Source organism: Diprion similis, chromosome 8 (genome assembly GCF_021155765.1).
Source record: "Diprion similis isolate iyDipSimi1 chromosome 8, iyDipSimi1.1, whole genome shotgun sequence".
NCBI lineage: Eukaryota > Metazoa > Arthropoda > Insecta > Hymenoptera > Diprionidae > Diprion > Diprion similis.
Genome location: NC_060112.1, coordinates 27,186,645 through 27,206,097, shown reverse-complemented (window position 1 = coordinate 27,206,097; position 19,453 = coordinate 27,186,645). Strand labels below are relative to the sequence as shown.

The 19,453-nt window shown below is 39.9% G+C and overlaps 1 protein-coding gene across 7 annotated transcripts in view; it reads right to left on the bottom strand.

Annotated features, from left to right (window-relative positions):
* Nucleotides 1-19,453, bottom strand: part of LOC124408965 (insulin-like growth factor 2 mRNA-binding protein 1) — a 73,328-nt gene that overhangs the window by 22,252 nt on the left and 31,623 nt on the right. The window contains exons 1-2 of one of the 7 annotated variants that reach the window (XM_046886314.1): nt 16,687-18,800; nt 16,421-16,562 (exon numbers count right to left, since the gene is read on the bottom strand). The exons of 3 other annotated variants lie outside the window; for them this stretch is intronic. In XM_046886314.1, the coding sequence (XP_046742270.1) occupies nt 16,421-16,509 (89 nt within the window). In that variant the 5' untranslated portion in view covers nt 16,510-16,562; nt 16,687-18,800. Of the gene's footprint in view, nt 1-16,420; nt 18,801-19,453 lie in introns of those variants that run through there. 3 more of the 7 variants (XM_046886315.1, XM_046886316.1, XM_046886317.1) reach the window with 3 other exon arrangements.

The window sequence follows — 19,453 nt, the reverse complement described above, 5'->3', positions numbered from 1 at the left end:
AACATGACTAATAGTTAAAAAAAAATGTCCATAACTAGGGTGTTAGGTCTAGTCCCGTCCGTTATACGGTCCCCCAACTTTCTCACGTTCTTTACTGTAACCCTATAGTTTCCCGCCTGTATTCTTATTTCGTCAAGCTTCGCGTATTATGCACATCTCGACCGTGAACGCACATGGGACATGCAATTATCCTTACTCAGCTTCTTCCTCCTTCTCTATCTCCCTCATCTTTCTCAAGATCGTATACTTCTGAAACCACGCGCTCTTACTTTACCCTCAGAACTATGCGCTAACTGCGTATTTTCACAGGCAAGGAAATATGTTTGCATCGCTGTGTAGGTACATGCACGCAAGGCCTGCTTACCCCGGTAACGCCAAGACCCAAATAGATGGCGCTTATAGTCGCGCACGTAGACGTATTGCGCGCACACACTCACAGCGCGTTATATACACGCATGTCACGCCACAGACGCTTTGATCTGCTCCTGAAAAGATCTCATTTTTCCCCCAACTCTCCCTTTCGCATTCAATCATCCCCGATTCGGCTCACTCGCTGCATCATCTTTGTTACAATAAATATCAAGTGTCATTATCAACGAACCAGCTTGTAATAATATATCCCTTTCTGTTTATCCTCCTTCCCGCTCCTGATAGTAGAAGGGTAGTATATCGTATCACACCCGACGTAAGACGAGGAAAACGAACCGAAAATAGTAACCTACACATCTATATTGGTCGTGGGGTTAACTTTGATAGCCGCTCGTTGCAGTGAACCATCTACGCCATAATTTACGAGAGCATAGAGAGTGCTATGGGTCCGAAACTTTAGTCGTGACATCAAAGTCAATGTAGAATTGCAGATTCATTTGCGTTAAGAATGCACCTGCCAAACGTACATTCGAGTCAAAGGTCTGTAAAGACGGATATATCATGTATCAAAGATTTGAAACTGCAACCAAAATTCATCGAGTTGGATTTAGTTGCAACAATCTTTCTGTGGTTGTGAAACAGAAATTCTTTCAGAGTCCTAAATCTCAGCTACAATAGCACGATTACCGATGGCTTTGAAAAGATCCCAGTATTGAATCGTTTCAACAGAATCGTATTTTCGTTTTGGCTTCTCGATTGATTGATTAATTATGGGTGATGAATAGTCTACCAGTACCTTAATAAAAAATACTCCACCGTTATACAGAGTCTGATTTCGTGGATTTGTAAAGAATTTAGTTATAAAAAATGTGAGCCTTGGTTCATTGTAATCGTTGAAATGGATTCGAAAGCGAGATCTCTTCAAAGTCATCGTAATAACCGTGGTATTTCATCTGAAATTTATGGTTTTCCAATTTTTTTCTGTTTTAAGAGAATATTGTTTCAACTGTACTTCAACTCGATCAAATTCAGTTGTATTTTCGTACCTTCGGTACATCATATGTTTCTCTTTACATCTCTTTGACTGATTTCAAGCTGTACGTTTGATACATATCGAACATGCATGAACTTGTACCAGCGTAAAGAACAGTGATATTAGCAAAAATTTGGCTACGCCCATCTAGTGAAGTGGAATTGAAAAATAAAAAAAGGCGCTAGAAGGATGCACGCGATGATAATTAAAAAGAGACGTCACGCTCTTCTGGTCGGAGTCAAGCTGAGAAAAAGGAAAAAAAAATAAACGGTCACTGCCAGAAGGGCGAAGCATCGTTTTTAAAATAATTTAACCCACGCCGTTGCGAGCACACTTGATTACAATGGAATGCCTTTAAATATTTGCCTAATTATAATGGGTACGGAGCTTGAGTGTTAAAATTGCCGATACGTTCTTATTAGGTATGTACATGGGAATGTGTGAAAGAACAGAGAAATGTCGAAACTTGGAGAAATTATCAGAACCCAACATGGTGCGAACGAGAAAATGACTGCAGACGTTGGAAAATAGTTTCGAACGATCGAAAGAATATTATACAAGCTCTCATGCCAGGTGCGAATTTCTCCGTAGTAAATTCTACTATAACTCAGGGTATTTGAGCAGTCACTTGAACAAAAAACTGCGCCAGTCCCTCATGTTTCGCGCGACATAATAATAAGTCGTACAGTAATTTTTTTCCGTCCGTGATAAATACACACGAACTATTTGTACGTACTGACGTTAGATACTTTCATTTGCCGGTGCAGTTCGACCTACGTTGAACAAAAGAAAAGAATCGCAACAATAAGAAACGGATAAGTTGAATGTGTCAACCGCGAGTGTCAACTGCAGTTACCAGAGCATATTTAGTATGTACAAGTAATTAATCCCGTCGTAGCGTTTGGCAATTAATACGGGAACCAAGAACTATGAAAGAAATTTAAAACTTTGACCCTGCATGTGCCTGATGCAGCAGGGCCACCATGGGTATACCTACTAGGTATTACATGCCCGTGATACGGGTATAATTGGATTGATATCATAGACACGCATGGATCTGTGTGCGTATCCACTGTTTTCAATGACTACTGATACAAGAGTAGAGCGAAGAAACTAGGACAAGTCGAGGGCTACAGGTGATAATTTCAATAACGAGCCTCGTAACTAACTAGATAATATCTCTAATAACTAGATAACGATGCGTCGTACAGAAAATTCGTAAACACGTTTTTGTAGGAAATGAAACGTTCTACAAAAAAGGTCTTTTGTCATTTTACGATAAATCTATTCTTTCAAAAGTTATTTGAGGTCAAACATCAACAAAGGACCTCAAATAACTTTTGAAGGAGTAGATTTATCGTAAAATGACAAGAGACCTTTTTTGTTTAACGTTCAATTTCCTACAAAAACGTGTTTATGAATTTTCTGTACGACGCATCGTTATCTAGTTATGAAAATCGCAAGGAGCAAGAACCATTTTTGCCATGTTATTCTTACGGAAAGTAGAAAATTGCGATGAGGCACTTCTTAGTATCAAAATTAAGAGCTCCCATTTGGACAGGCGCCTATTTTCGGTATTCTGAACAATAATTTCAGTATATTTAAAAAAAAAAAAAAATAGTCAATTTTTTTGATACAGTCTAATATAGATACTTATATCACTTTCCATAATAATACATATAATAATGTGAATTATACATAGAACTGGGATTTAACAGCGATGCATGGCGCAACAATTACTGAAATTATAACCCGTTATTGAGTACGCATCAATAATAAATCATTTGATAACACTCTTCAAATTTGTTATTACTGAGAAATGTGGGGCGGTGTCGAAGTTTAATTTTATATTTTAGATTTATTAATTATATTTTATATTATAATAATTTATATTTAGATTTTGTATAATTAGAAATTTTACAAAAAAATTCGGCATTCTGCGCTTTCGGAACTTTTCAAATTCGGAACTTCAACACCGCCCCAGAAATGTAGGTAGATATTTGGATAAAAAAAAAAATAAAAATAAAAATGATTATAAGAAATTATAACCGACGTGTAGGTATGTATTTGTAAGAATAGTGCATTCGTGGTTCTTGCGGTATAACTGAGGTGCAGGGAACAGACAATCCACAATATTTAAAAGTATCTAAATCTGTATATTTTTATAATCGAAAAAAATTAATACAAATTTATTTCAATGGCCCCAAAGAAAAAGTTGCGAAAAATCTAAATTCCAATCATATCTCACTGCGGAATGCTAATGAATGTCTATATCAGGCCGGTTCGCAAATGGTGGCTGGCGGTGGCCATCCGCCATTTTTACGCGACACGCACTTCGCCAATTAAATTGGCAGACACCCCGAAAAGAACCCGATATTTATTCACTTTTTTACATCATTTTGTTGCGTGAAATGTGTCGAAGAAGGTGGCAAGGCTTAACGGTATCTCTCTTCAATCCCAATGCAGTTTGTAGTCGCAGTGCAGGCCAGTGAATGTCTACTTAGTGCAGAATCGACGCCAGATCAACAAAAAAAATGAGAAGTATGCATGTGTGGAGAAAAATGGCTTGCAGTTCGGTTTTTCGGTACAATAATTAGAGTCTGTCAGGAACGTGTTGACAACGAAATGAAAAATTGTGACGACGTAAAAACTTAGAAATATCTGAGATGCGGATGGGCCGAAAATCGGTGTGCATTACGTACATATATCTGGGTGGTCCTTGCTTGGGGGTCAGACAAATTTTCATCACGTCACCCCCCAGACCTGTTCCAAATCATGAAAAAAAAATAAAATTAACGATGCAGTTTCAAGCCACTACATCATTACAACGGGGACGCGTGCCTCACCGAGTAGATGCAAGGAAATTCTGGTCGACAAGAGCATTGTATTTAGTTGAATTCGAATTATTTTTATAAAAATACGGTTACGGTTCTTAATCTCAAAAAATAATATTCGAACAGAAATTTTTTTATACACGCGAAAATCAACACAGCGGATGAATTTTTTTTTCATCCTGAATTCGAAAATTCAAGCTCGTTGAGGCACGTGTTTCAGTCGATGCAGCGACTTACAACCTTATGGATTTTTCTTATAATTTGGAACAGGTCTAGGAGCGTCAGAATGAAAATTTTCCCACCCCCAAAGAAGGATTACTATAATACATAGATATAGGTATACGTAAGAGTTTGTTCCTCGGGAGAATAAATCGAAACCTACTATCCTACGAAAACTAGCATGACGGAGGGATGATTTTCCGTTGATCTTGAATTGTCGTCTGTGAAATTCGACACACGCGTCCGATACGGTGGACGTACATTGATGAGGAGACCATAGCTTTTGAACTTTGTTAATTTTTCGCCTCAGCCGAACATAACATATTTCTTTGGGTTTGTCATTGAATTTAATGCTGAATGTGGAAATACAAATTTTCTTGGGCATCGTGTGCGGTTCAAAAAGTACAAGAGAAGTAAAACTAACAGAGCCGAATTGGCAATACACAGGTAGGTATTTATATGAATACAACCGTGATTTTAAGAATGTGGTCATAAAATGAACACAAGTGTTTTAAGCTTGACTTTCGAAGTTTCCGTTAGTCAGTTAGAGTTAATACCATGGGTATAGGTTAGAAACGAATATGCTTAGTGTACATATACAATATCTAGACCTGCAGTCCACGATACTCATTAAACCGATGATAGATTGTCTTTCGTTATCCTTAGATCCATGCATTATTTTCGCATTGAACGAAAAATATTGTAGATAGTTTTGTTCGGCATTGAACGTTAAAACGTGCTGACCGCGACATTTTTGCATCAGTGCCGCGTAGGGTTTCATAATAGTCGTAGTAGGTAATTGATATTTTACTGGGCCGGTAGATACTAACTAACTAGAGCATCCTAATAATTTATCAACTATAAATTTTGACGAAACGGTTGACAGAATTAACGCTGCAATAGACAGAGTGGACAAATTGTGAACCACACATCGCGAGAGCTAAACAGCTGTAACGTAAAGAAATAATAAAGTGTAATATTGTGAATGTTGATTGTGTAATAAATGTAATGTAGCAAGGAATCGGTTTGTGTTGATGATGCTCAAACGCGGTAATCTGGTGAAAAAATGAACGTCTTTGTTTATTTTTTATTTATAGGGCTGACCCGTTAAATTTGAACTTTCTAAAACTGCGTAACTTTTTTAAAATCCCTGAGAACTTAGAGATTACTTGTAAGTGAAAAATTTCAGGAGATTAAACTGGAAAGTATCAGGTGATGAGAATTCAATTTCCGGGAGATTGGTAGATCGATTATAGAAATATCGGACAATAAAAAAATTCACATTGGCTGTATAAACCTGCAGATCATCCAGTCGTGACTATTTCGTTGATTACGGACCCTCGTATTATTTTTTTTTTTTACTACTGTGACAATATGATGTTGCTTCAACAATAAATCGACTTTGAGGCCTCATTCATACAAAAATAGGTAATTAATTGAACGAAAAGATGTGCCATTGCCACAACCAGAAAATATATAGTATCGATAACCTATAATCACACCCAATAGTCGTTTCTATCCCATTTTCTTTCGACTACAACAACGTTTCAACCGTTATATTGCAACGATACCCATTCGACTATGATTTCAATCCAGTAACTCGAAACAAACGAAATTTTACACTCGGTGCACCGAGTATATTAACCCTACTACGGGGGATGGGATATTAAAACAACGGGAATTGAAATGATGGTTGATATTATTGACGACGATGCATAAATGCCGGATGTGAGATTGAGAAGTTTCGGCGAGATGATTATGCGGATTGGAGGAGGGAGTCGGGTAAAAGCTCGTTCCCGATGAAACCTTTGATTTCTGGTTTATGGAAAGGGCGACAGCATTACCGACAGTTGCGGGAGGATCTGCCGCGTTAACCGACCAAAAGATAGAGCTACGGACATGCGGCGCCACCGTCTGACGTACGTCTCGACGTATGCCGCGGCGGGCCGCCCTCTACGTCAGCAAGCAGGCTTCCACGCATTTTCCCGTGATAGCCGACCTGACTAATTTCGAGACAGAACACACCTAACACGAGTCAACGAGTCAATCCGGGTACGGCCTTTTCTTCAACTTCCATGTACGATGCGATCAATTTCCGCGTCTCTTACGGGCCGCCAATTATCGGCCGACCTGTTAGACGGACTCGTGAGAGCCGTTTCCCTGTGGATCGACGCGTTTATACGCCAAGGTGATGACGCGCGGGTCGCTTTTTCCAGCAAGATGGCCGCATAGATTGTAATGCTAGGTAGAACCCGAGGCGGGCGTCGAGTATACGGAATTTCAAGTTCCCTGAAAATAATACGGTGTACCTACCTAAGCTAGGCGGGTATGCGTACACGACCCGGAGAAGGATTTCGTTTAGGATTTGCGCATTACATTGCACGCGATCTGATGATCCAGAATTAACACTCATTATTTTCGATCCAGCCGACATCGATGCCGAACCAAGCGATCGACGACCTGAAGGAGAGTTGACATCAAGTCTGGCTTTCAAATAAAAGCTTTGCAAAGATTTTACCGTACGCGGATTGCGGATTGCGGATTGCGGATTGAACCGCATTAGATCCTACCTACCTACCATCCACGAGCTCCTTGAACTCACTTCAATACCGTTTCGACGTCGCGTCTGCGGCGCAGGCGTAGAGGTGATCTCGCAGTCAGTACCTACAAGTCTACGAACGGTAGGTATAATCTACCTAGACAAAGCTATCGAAACTTGCAATGTAGGTACGACGGGTGGGAGGAAAGTTTTCGAAAGTAACCGAAAATTTCTCGACGAGGGCGGGCCGGGCCTTCTTTGACCGCGTACCGTCAGGGAGCTGTCGTATGTTTTTTAAAAAGTTAGTAGATTTGGGGAAATAACCGCGTGTCTCGTCGTCGGCAGCGCGCCGCATCCGTACAAGTTTCTAGCTGCTATATGGGGTATCTGTACATACAGGCGGAATATAACATGCGGCGCGTATAGAGTGACTTTATACACGAGTTGCTCGGGACGGGACCTTGTACCGTTGTGCTCGTCTCGGCGTACGTACAGTGACCCGAAAAACTTCTTGTAGGGTTCGAGGCCTTCTGTGTCTAAGGCTCGGTCTAGTCTGTTAGATAATTCACAGGCATGCGAGTAAAATATACCGTTCGCCTCGCTTATGGGACACGCATCGAAGCGGAAGCCCTCGAACCCTGCGAGACTTCTTCGAGCCACTGTACCTATGCATACACGTGCGTGCGTGTGGCCTGTATATACGTTATGCCTACTCGTGTAGGTACCTGTAGGTAAGAAAGAGTAGAGGTATGGATATGTAGGTACACTGAGAATAGAGTTTATTCACTGTTAACAAACGTATGTTTGGATATGGCGAAATAAATGTTTCGTTCGTTATTATCATCGAACCTTAGTCGAGCCAAATAATGATCGATAAAAATTTGACAATCGTTAACAAATGATATTTGGCTTGGATAAAACTTTGATAATACCTAATCACGAAACATTTATTTCGCCATATCCAAATACACGTTTGGAATAGTAAATAAACTCTTTTCTCAGTGTACTTAGGTGTATACCTAGGTATGTTTGTGCACCGCGATAATATTATGAATCTTTGTAGGTGCCGCCCAAAAGCCAAATTCACTGTGTATAGGTATAATCACGACGTACCTACTCATCTACTTCGAGATGTTGGAAATTTTCATCGAACCGAATTGTGACCTGCTTGTATAATACCGTTCTGAGCTATTTGAGGTTTTTAATGGCGGCCATGTAGCGACAGCAATGTTTCTTGTACTTATGCCAGTAAGACAGTGCACAGGTCTACACGTACTTTCCTGCAATTTCGGCTAAAATCTAGTTGTTATTTCATTGGTTTTAGTTGTTTCGCACCGACGTGTACTAATCTTCAACAACATAATCCGTATTCGGATTTGAAAAAAACTAGTGGATTCCATATGTTATTTCGAATACTGCGTAGTGGAAGAATTTAATAATTTTTTTTGTCGTCCACGAACCATTTCTACCCTTGGTAGAAGGCGAGTCTACTACTAGTTTCACCGTGAAAATTCACTTTTACACCGAGGCCTGCGACTTATTAACTTTCCTGGTTACGACAGAAAACGACGATATTACAAATACGGTGTATTTTCTCAACACTATTAATAACGATGTCGACTTTGGCGCTTTATTTTTGTACAATCGGAGTCCTATTTGCGCCGCTTTATACACATATGTGAACAGACATTTGTATAGGGAATTCCACGAATTAACTGAGTATAGTTGGTGTTTTAGGAAAATTTGTTTCGTTCTTTGTCGATCATCGTCAAGTTGCGTCCCTGGAGAAAATAAGAATCACAGAAATGTGGAGCCTGGTAGCCTTTGCCTTCTAAAAGAATAACGGACATCAAAGTTGACACTTTTCTCTCCATCAACTTCAAGTTACATTTGTTATTATACTTGTTTGCTGTGAAATCTTAATAATATATGTATACGCACAGGAATGCCGGTTCGATCGTAGAACTTTCGGTCATTTCATATAACGTGAAACGTTTCAGAACAGTTGGAAAAGTACCTATAAATCTAATAATAAAACTATACAACTTATTGCTTCTATATAAATGATATTAGGTCAGAAATTATAATGGACAAATGTTGTATATTATTGCGGTATTTTATTTAACGTATAATTTCTTTTTTCACAGTTAGGTGCTGGAAAAATTTAGTAGAATGGGTATCGTTACAACAGCCATTTCTATATTTTCTAAATTACAAAAAAATATAGTAGACGTAACTATTTGGTGTAATTATAGTTAACGATACTACATTTTCTAGTTATTACAACATTAAGTTTACACATTCGGTTCGCTACAGTTTTTCAGTATAATGAGGCCTTGCAGCGGCATCAATTCATGACAATAGTTGTAAAAAAATAGAGATCGCGTGACCAAAATCTAAAGGAATGACAACACATACTAAATTTTGATTACAGTTAGAAAATTAATTTTCATTTTGTAACAAGAACATATTTCGGTCATTGTAAAAAATAAAAATAGTCAAAGACTGTCTAGTAATCTAAGTCTAACAACTAGAAATTTTCCTCGGCATATATATAATTTATAAATCCGTTTCAAAAGTTCTAGAGCAAAATATGCTCGATAATTCTCCTACATTTATCTAACAATCTAATTCTTCTGCCCGAATTCAATTCTTAGAATTTGTATTCGATTAGAAGTTGAATAAAAATTCTTCTGCCGCAAACCTAGAACTGTTCGCAAGACTTTCAAATTACGATTGAAAATGAAAACTCAAAAACAAGTCATAGGGCTGTGAAATTTGATGGTTTTTTTATCACGTTGATAATTAGCTATGATGCGCTGACGGTTACACAATTCCGATTTTCCGGCATTTTTCACATACGTAGATATTGAATAACCGATATGTGATACCTACGATATAATACATGTGTCCCGACATTATTTAATGGTGAAAAATACGTTTTCAGGGAATAACAACGAACCCTTTGTAAACAATTTCTGCATCTAAATTACACCCGACCGATATATCTGTCCACAGCGATACAATTTGAAGAATATAGTGAGTTATAAAACAAAGATAGATGCGAAAGCAAGGCGAAAATATACATGGCGAAAATCAAGTCAGAGGAGGGATCGTGCCTGCAGCAGTCCGAGGTGAGCGTATTCATTCGTTTGCCATATTGGTGCGGAAAACGCGTTGCCTGGTATCTGACTCGCCGCAAGTGCCAGGTCGACCGGGCATCCAGCACTCCTCCCGACATCAGTTCGTCGCCGGGCTCGCGGAATTCGGCGTTGTGCCCGACCCAGTGGTGGAACAACCCGACGCCATTATGGCGGCCCCTGTGACGCCAGGCCTAGGGACGCGATAATACGAGAAGCGTCGTGCCACGTGTGACACGAGTGAGCGCGGGAGAGAGTTGGAGAGAGAGAGAGAGAGAGAGAGAGAGAGAGAGAGAGAGAGAGAGAGAGTGAGAGACAGAGAAAGAGAGAGATCAGGCAACGGAGGGGAGAAAAAAGTTACGAATATGGGAAATTATTGAGTGCGTGTCGTATAGGGAGAATACTATACCGGCGATAATTTTCACTTAGGTATATATGATATTACTATTGCAAAATCGTTTTGTACACAACCATTTTGTCTGCACCGGTATTGTACGTGTGTTCGATATTTCGCTCAAAGAACGTGCCCGCACTTGCCTACCTTCAAGGGATCTTAGGCAGGTACCTACACTGGGTTATCTGATAATTGTGAACTTCCTCACGGTCTAATTAAAGATGCAGAGACCATACACGATACACGCTGGCCTTATACAGATTTTTATCCTATATGCATATGATTGGCATCGCAATTGTAGCTATACTTTCAACACGGATGGCGGTATCAAGTTAATACAGGAATTCAGCATCGGCATCGCAAAAATTAAAGGTGGGTTCGCTATTTCGTACGATTCCTCCTCTACATGGTCAGAGAGAAGGAGCAAGGATCGATACGTATATACCTAATATACCTACCCGTACTCTTGGGTAACTGCGCCTAATGTTTTTTAACGCCGGAACGGTCAGTGAAGCAGGATTTGATCATGGTAAGCAAAATAAACGGGTTGCTATTATACAATTATTACGAGAAAAAAAAAAAAAACAAGCCGCGGATTGTGCGCGTTTGTGGACAATAATAAAAACAACGGGAAAGAAAAATAGAAATGAAAATAGGAAATAAAAATTATTTTCTAATCAATGGTCGTTCTGCTTCTTGGAGAAATTTCCGAAGCTATTCCGTTATAAAAGAATTATTCTCAATTTCCATTCTTGTTGTTACTTCCTTTCCCCTAAAATCGTGTATAACGGATTGCGATAGCTGCAATACCCACATATAGAAACAAGTTAGTAGGTAACTTGTGAACTTATGTAGCATGCGCGCTATTGGATGGATCGTTCAAGTGGCCAACTTTACTTTAAAACTATATAGTAACACTGACAATGAGCCCCATACGTAGGTATATATATACATAAGCCGTGCTTAAAGAAAAGAAAAGTAATCAAAAGAATGAGAGCTAAAAAAAAAAAAAGAAAAATTGACGCGGTCCTTCGGCCGGTCGGTCGGTCTGTCGGTGATGTTACGTAAGGTATTGATGACTCTTGCGCCAGACAAGATTTGCGAGTCGCCAACACAGAATCGTGATATGCTGTGTTCCTTAAAATTGGGCGTATCTTTTTCTGTGTCACTGCTTACTGTATAAAATTATGCCTATAATATCCGTACATATACCGGGACCATCTCTAGAAACTAAACAGGAACTGCGCATGCGCCAAATGATTCAATTTCATTGGCCAGCGAAATTGCCCCGCGGAGTAATTTTCGTCAGCTAACCAAGGCGACCAACGTACACGAAATGTGACAAGGCTCTGAATATCTCGCGCGTAAAGTAGCGTATTGAGGTTAGGTTGTTATTTATTCCTACTTATCGTGAATTTTCTAAGAAAAGTGTCATTCAGCAATACCGTAGTTGATATTAGCAGATATTTAATCGACACAATAAAGGCGTCAATGGAGAAACAAATATCAAAAGCTACAGAAATTGGATCAGTTATTTATTGAAAGAAGAAAACTGAAATTAAATGTGGAACGTCATCAACGAGTGGGAGTCTAGACAAACTGAGGCAGGTAAGTAAAAATATTGTTTATTTCAAACAGATTCTTTATTTACATAAAATTAAAAATAAATGGATTGTTGAAACCCAGTAGAGGGTTGCTCCAGAGTAAATTTGTTACAGTGCAGTGCTCCGGAAGCCAGTAATCAGTGCCAATGAACATGAAATATTAAAATAAAATCAGTAACTAGGAATAAAAGAAATAGTGTATCTTGAAACACAAAGCTTAGGAGTACAAAAAGTAGCAATTCGTTTTTCTGTCGCAATTTATTGAAAATTAGTGGTATTCAAAACAATTAGAAGCTCTTGTCTGATGATAATATCTTTTAATATTTTCATGTGGGAAACAAACATCATCGAAGCGAGACTAAAGTTGTCAGGCGTTGAAGCGTGTAAGTAAATTTCTGATACTATGATATTTGCATATTACAATATTTTCACATGTATTCAATGATAAAATTCGTTTGTTCTGACAGACTTGAAGTTTCAAGTTTGGATAATAGGATGAAAATCATACCTTACCTGATGGTCGAAACGTTTTGGTGGCTAGGACCCTAGTTTCTCGATTGGTGCCACCGTTCCAACCATCGAACCTGGTTGTTCCGTTGTTCCATTAGACAACAGGTATCCGAAGGAATTTCTTCTGGTCATCGCCACCTTCTGAACATCAGTCGTGGCAAAATTGAAGAGCACGACACACTACAGATCATGGTGTTTGAATATTCCATCATTTTAGATCTATCGAGCCAATAGTAATAAGTTTGTTATTCAACAATTGCTGCTAACTAATTTTACAGAGCAATCATTCCGTGCACCATTGTAATCCAAGCAGTATTATTGGCCCGCATTATTTTTCAAATTTTATTTTCGGCAGTTTTGATATTTTATTTTTCACTCTCTTGGTATTCAATTCAGATGAATAGTGTTTCAAGTGTTAAATCATATTCCAAGGATGAATTTTGATGTGTAAACTGAACCAATCTCAATCTAAAAATGTTGGATAACTTCAGTTGAAAATGTCTTTAAAATCAATATTAATCGACAGTATCATCTGACTAGCTAGTTGCAGCTAACATCCGTGCTTGAGCCTCGTTCAACCCCAGCAAGGTCTAAGGAATGCATTCACTTACTAGTACACGTTACAAATGATCACTTTCTCTACAATAGGACTTACTTGCTGGCTAACTTTTTTATGATGAATCTTTATCAGGGAGTCATCCGGTAACTTATTGAAAGCTTGAAACCAGATTCAATTTTATACTCTTACAATGGTCCTTCATTGAAACTGAGAGTTTGTGAATCTCCATTTATTACAATTAATTCTGCATCCCATGTTAACACTGTTCGAAACAAAAAATCTCATCCTAAGATTGGAAATGGAATCTGCAATGCAAAAGTTATCTAGTGGCACAAGTTAAAAACAAAGAACCTTATAACGGTTTCTGCGACAGAGGGATTCCTTCCGGATATTCATGTTACTGGATGATGTTCGGAGCACTATGAACAAGATATTGTATTGGATTTAGGTTTAAGTAAATATTTTCATGAACTTCAGTGAAAATTAGATATTCATTTGTTTCAAAGGAACAAGGGGTACAATGTTGAATCCGATAAGTCAATATTTTCATATGAATGTTCTGAACATTACTCTAAAACATGATTATCCTTAAAGTTAATTACTGAGGCACATTTTGAAAATGTTGATTTTTAACTTGTGTCACAGAATGTTTCTGAGTTTTACTCTTCGGATTAGATTTCTTTAGATTAGATTTGAAATTGAAAGAAACCGTAAGATCTACAACTTCCTTTTCCAACCAACAAAAGTGGCCGATGATCTCTGCATGTGTCACGAATTGAATGGGAAGAGAAGACATCAGCTAACAGCAGAGATGCTATTATTTTGGCTGTATTTTCTGTTGAAAGAAAAAAATTTCATTGTTATTCATAATGTATGAAGTAATGAAAATGATTGAATAAATTGTCCCCACCTACCTGCTTCGTTTCTTCCAAGCACCCAACATTTGAACAGATTTCTTGTTTCAATCGAATAGGACGAATTTTCAAAGAGCATCAGCATTAAATTCCGACCGTTCTTTGAACAATCAATTTTCAATAACAAATGCTTCCCAAGCCTTTCCGAGTGACTATCTCAATGACTTGAGATTCTAACCTCAAAAATGCATGTGAACTACATCGCCGACAGAAACAGAGTTTGACAGCAGGGTCTCGGGGTGGCCAGACTGCACGGACGGCGGATTTAAATTCGCGCATGCGCAGTTCCTGTTTAGTTTCTAGAGATGGTCCCGGTATATACCTATACGTATGTTCGAAAGTACGGATGCGTTTGTCTAGGCACCTTAGAACGGTAATTTGCTTTGCATAAAACTTCATTGACGTATGATAAGCGCAATTGCAGGTACTGGGAATTATCTATCTGTTCACTCTCTGTTGTCAGTTTCTCGATCCTCTTAATTTTTTTGAAGAACGCCGATGGTGGATATGCGGTGTCCAGCATTCGTTGAATAACACACCATGCGGTGATGTTACGTAAGAAATAGGATTGATGGCGGGGGGAGGCTCGACTCTCGCGAGAAAGTGGTGCGCTGCATTGGACAGGTTTGTTTTTCGTCGCTAAGAGGATGTTACAGTAGGCCTTTACCGACCGAGTAAGATTTTACTACTTATTACCGATATTAAAGCCTACGCAGAGCAATGACGTAAAAATTCTCCGGATGGCGCAATTCTACTCGTAATGCCGAACAAAAATATCGAAATACATACTTTTTGAATTCGTAGTAGGACAAGACCTAGAACTAAGAATATTCATACAAAAAGTGGTAATTCTATTACAAGTAGTAGTCAAAATGAGCACGCGCGTGTGGAGACTTATACGACGGGGGGAGCCAGCAAAAATCATGGTATATGATTGAAAATGACTAAAGAGCGAAATCACGTATAGAGATCGTCAGAGCCAACGAATTCGGAAATCCATCAACGGTATCAACCAATTTTAACGGTTATTGTAAACTATTCTTTCAGTGTAATCATCAATTCAAAGATTTGATGAAATAAAAAAATCGTAAATACATCGAGAATAATCGATATACTTATTTGGAGATTTTCGTAAATTTGCACGCTTTGTACACAGAGACACGTCGTACACTTGAAGCAACAAGACGGGGTTATTTTTAAGCTTCGACTTCAATTTCTAATCTCGCATTAAGAGCCAACCCGTTTTCTTTTGCAATTATATATATAATACAGTACCTACCTACGCTGCGCGTACAAGTGATTTTTCACACAGCATAAATGCATGGAATTCAACGGGTATTTGTCTAATACTTGACCGAAAAAATAATGACGTCGATGAAAACGTTTGTCTTTAAATAACATCCGGCAGTTGAAAATTCGCAATACCGAAACAAAAACTGCATTTTGCGAAGTTCGTTGGGCTGATTGGAACATGGCGCAGAATCGAAATGGCCCCTGACGGATGCACTTGTAATTTTCTGTCGGTTACGCACTGCTCTTCGGATCTCAGTGGATATCGTATGTTATTTTAGGTCGAATCAAATGACAGCTAGAGTAGCTGAAGTTTAGTCACTTATGTGTGTGTAGGTACATGTATCGCAAAAATAAATGAGTTTGGTTGGCACTTGATATTTATTTATTTATTTATTTATTGAATTACTGAACTTGAAATTTCATTTCGTGTTGCTGCTCGTGTTGAATGTAAAAATTCCTGCTTATCATTGTCGTCTGAAGGGATCGTTGTGAATATGGTAACTATCACCGCCATCGTTATGATTTACTTTTCAATTCTTCCGCTCAGAATATTGCAATCCTTATGAAAAATAATCAGAATCGGTTAGCGCTTTGTTATAAGAGGTTGTAATTATTTTAATGTGGCACCATCACGATCAAGGTGAAAATTCTGCGGGCGCGACGGTAGGGCCAATGTGTTTTTCAAACTTGAGTCAAGTTCTGAACATGAGAAAAAGTAATTGTTAGAAAACTCCTCTAAAAACTACCCGAGGACTCTATCTCTCTCTCTTTTTTTTAAATTTGCATAGACACGAATACACATTTTTCAACATAGATAGATTCCTATTTACTTCATTCGACTTTTTATCGAGCTGGTGTTGGCACCGTCTCAACAATATTACAGGTATATGTATAATCTGGACTATCGCGGGACTGCTAGGATGTGTGTAACATGGGCGAGTATTCATTTTTCGCCTTTTTGTATTTTTTTTTTTTTTTTTGTAATTTTATTGTTAGAACGATTTTAGTTTACCTTTGGCCATCGCCGTTGCGATCCTCGATATCCAATCGTTCCATATCCTTTTGAAGCATTCCAGAGTCTCCAAATTTATCCATTGACATAGCTCTTTTGCTAGTATAAGTTTACACGAAACAATATGTACAGTAATAGTAACCTTTCGATGTATAAATTTATATATATATATACATATAATGTATATACTATGTATATATATATTTCTATATATATATACGCATATATTTACGCATATGTGTATATATATATACTTTATATCTCACGTTCAATTGATTCAAGTTTTCGTTAGCTCCCGCTAACTTTGAGGTAGAATATGCACTGGCACACACTGGATTTATTAGCAACGAACTGAAAACAAAAACACAACACAGATTTTTTTTCCGTAGATAATTACAGGTACCCGAAGTAAAGTATGTATATGTATTATAACGTTTAACTTGGAATTAACCAGTGAATTCGCGAACCAAGCGTTTCGTATGAATATAAGAATGTCGTTATTACGGTTTTTCTTTATTATTATTAATATTACGCGATGTGCAGAGTAATCGAGCAGTCGTAGCAGTTTTGGAGCCAATTAGACACTAAGTATGCTGCTTCTGTATTTCGTTACTTATGTTATTGTTGTTTTTACTTCATTACGTAGAATTTTTCTTTCATCACTCGGTCTTATCTTTCGATCTGCTATTTACTTTTATTCACCGTTTTCCCGTACTCCTTTGATTCTTTATTTCAATCTTCCTATAATATAGTATAATAATATTCACCCTGTGCAGTACAGTCTTTCGTTTGAACAATCAAATAATACGAGGTCACAAAATCACAGGAGGAAGGAGGTAGTTACCGGTAGTTTTTGAAATCATATGTACACGCGTGTATACACATACACCAACTAGTGGTTTTTCCGTTGAAATTTGAATTTCGAGCGTAGGAGCAGTTGGAACACGTGACACTTTTGTGTTGCGGTGGAATCTTTGGCGACGACGACCAACAGAGCCGGCCGCTTACGATTAGGAGGGAAACACAGAATTGGCGCGGCGACACACACGCGGTACGTGCGATGTAATGTATGAGATGAACCAAGTCCTATAACGTCTTGTCGGAGGAACGGGAAGCGGAGAGGGAAGCACAGGTACACCGTTGTACAGGTACTATACCAGCTTCAAGTATCTCTCTTCGAAATCCTTTTCAACTCGCCCCTTCTTCGCTCCTTTCACCTTTCTCGCTCTCGCGCGTTCCTTTACTTGTCTTTCTCCGTCCCTCTTTCTTTCTTTCTTTCTTTCTTTCTTTTCCTGCTTCTCTCTTTATCCCTTTCTCCTCCTTATCTATCTCGCACTCTTGTTCCCTCCCTTCGTTTCCCTTTCACTTCGGTAATCACGTCATACGTCCACCTTAACACGATATTCGCGCTGACGGCCGGAGTTCCTTGTTGGAAATATTCTCGAATGAAATTCGATCGAGCTCCGTCGACGTCGCCTTGTCGTAGTTTATCAATCTGCTCTATACCTAATATTGCTGATCGTGTAGCGCGGAGCATGCAGCGAGCTAAGCGCGTCCCGTAGTACAACTGGTAGCGGCGACCGAGCCAAAATGGTGGATTGTCAGCGATATCGCGGGAAAGCGCACTGGTTCAACGGCGAAATTTTCACTGGGTTCCCTCGCGATCCACCGGCACACGATCGTATTATTCAAGCACCAAATTATAAATCCAAAACACCCCGGGTCAGCCTCTAAATGCGAGTGCTTGCGTGCGTGCGTGCGTGCGTGCGTGCGCGCGAGTGTGTGTGTGTGTGTGTGTATGCGTATGCCTGTGCGTATGCGTGTTCCGTGTGAGCGCGCGCGCGCACGCGTGTGTTTCACTTGCGTGTGTTTCACTTGCGTGCGTGTGCGTGCGTGTGTGTGTGTGTGTTCGCGCGTCTGTGTGCAAGGGTGGCGTTCTCACTCGCGCGCGCGTACCGTGTCGATTCTCGTTTTGATTTGCGTCCGAAAATATATATCACGACTCTGTAGGTACCTCTTGTCCCTTTTTTTTCCTCGGATAATTTCTTCTTTCTTTTCCTGTTCAGCCTTTTCGTCTCTTGCTGCTTCTGCTGCTGGCCGTGCTGCTGCTGCCACTGCTGCTGCCGCTGCCGCTGCTGCTGCTGCTGCTTCTGTTTCTTTTTCTTCTTTTTCTTCTTCTTCTTCTCTCTTCTCTTACCTTGATTTTTCTTTCTTCTTGTTTCTTTTTTTTCTTCGGAATGGAAGGAAATCGAGTTGAATTTTGAATCCGAATGATTTCTACGGTAAAACGATTCCGTAGCGCAACACCGTGTGACAACGACAGCGTGTGCCTCCTCTCTCGCAGTGTAGTACTAGGGTATCTAGCGACAAGCGCGGCACACTGATATTATTTTTATAATCGTGTGCGGCAAGCGAACGGGGCGCCGTAGGCCGCGCCCAGCTACCCCCACTTTTCACTTTTCTCATCCCCCCCGTTTTTCCCCTCACTCACTCCCCCCCACTCGTGGAGGGAGTCGACCGCCCCGACCGACATCCTCCCCTTCCTTCTCGTCCCGCTCGATTTCCCCCAGGTCCCTGCGACTCTGTCGTGGGGTCCGTCTTCTCTGAGGGGCAACCAAGCGACCGGCTCCCCCCCCCCCCCCTCCCTTTAGGCGCCGAACCGATTAGAAAATGCTCACGTCATCAAAGAGAGAAGCTGCAGTGCCGCCTAGCGGATGCCGGCAAGCATTGAACATTGCCCCCTCCGCCCGAATAGCAGGGTGAGTACGCGCAGCTTCTCCCTCACTCGACGCCGATGTGCCGCTGGGTGACGCGCGCTTACGCTACCGGAGCGCCATCGACGCCGAATCTGCAACTAGCGCCGCGTCATACGACGTGACACGCGCTGCGCTGATCTTGCCGCCAAAACTGTCGGGGCGCTGAATAAAGATGGAGGAATAAGAAGCAGGTGGTGGGGGGGGCGGGGCAGGGGCGGTAGGGGGGGGGGGGTGAGAAGCTCATCCCTTGCCCTAGAAACATAAGTTCTCCAAGATA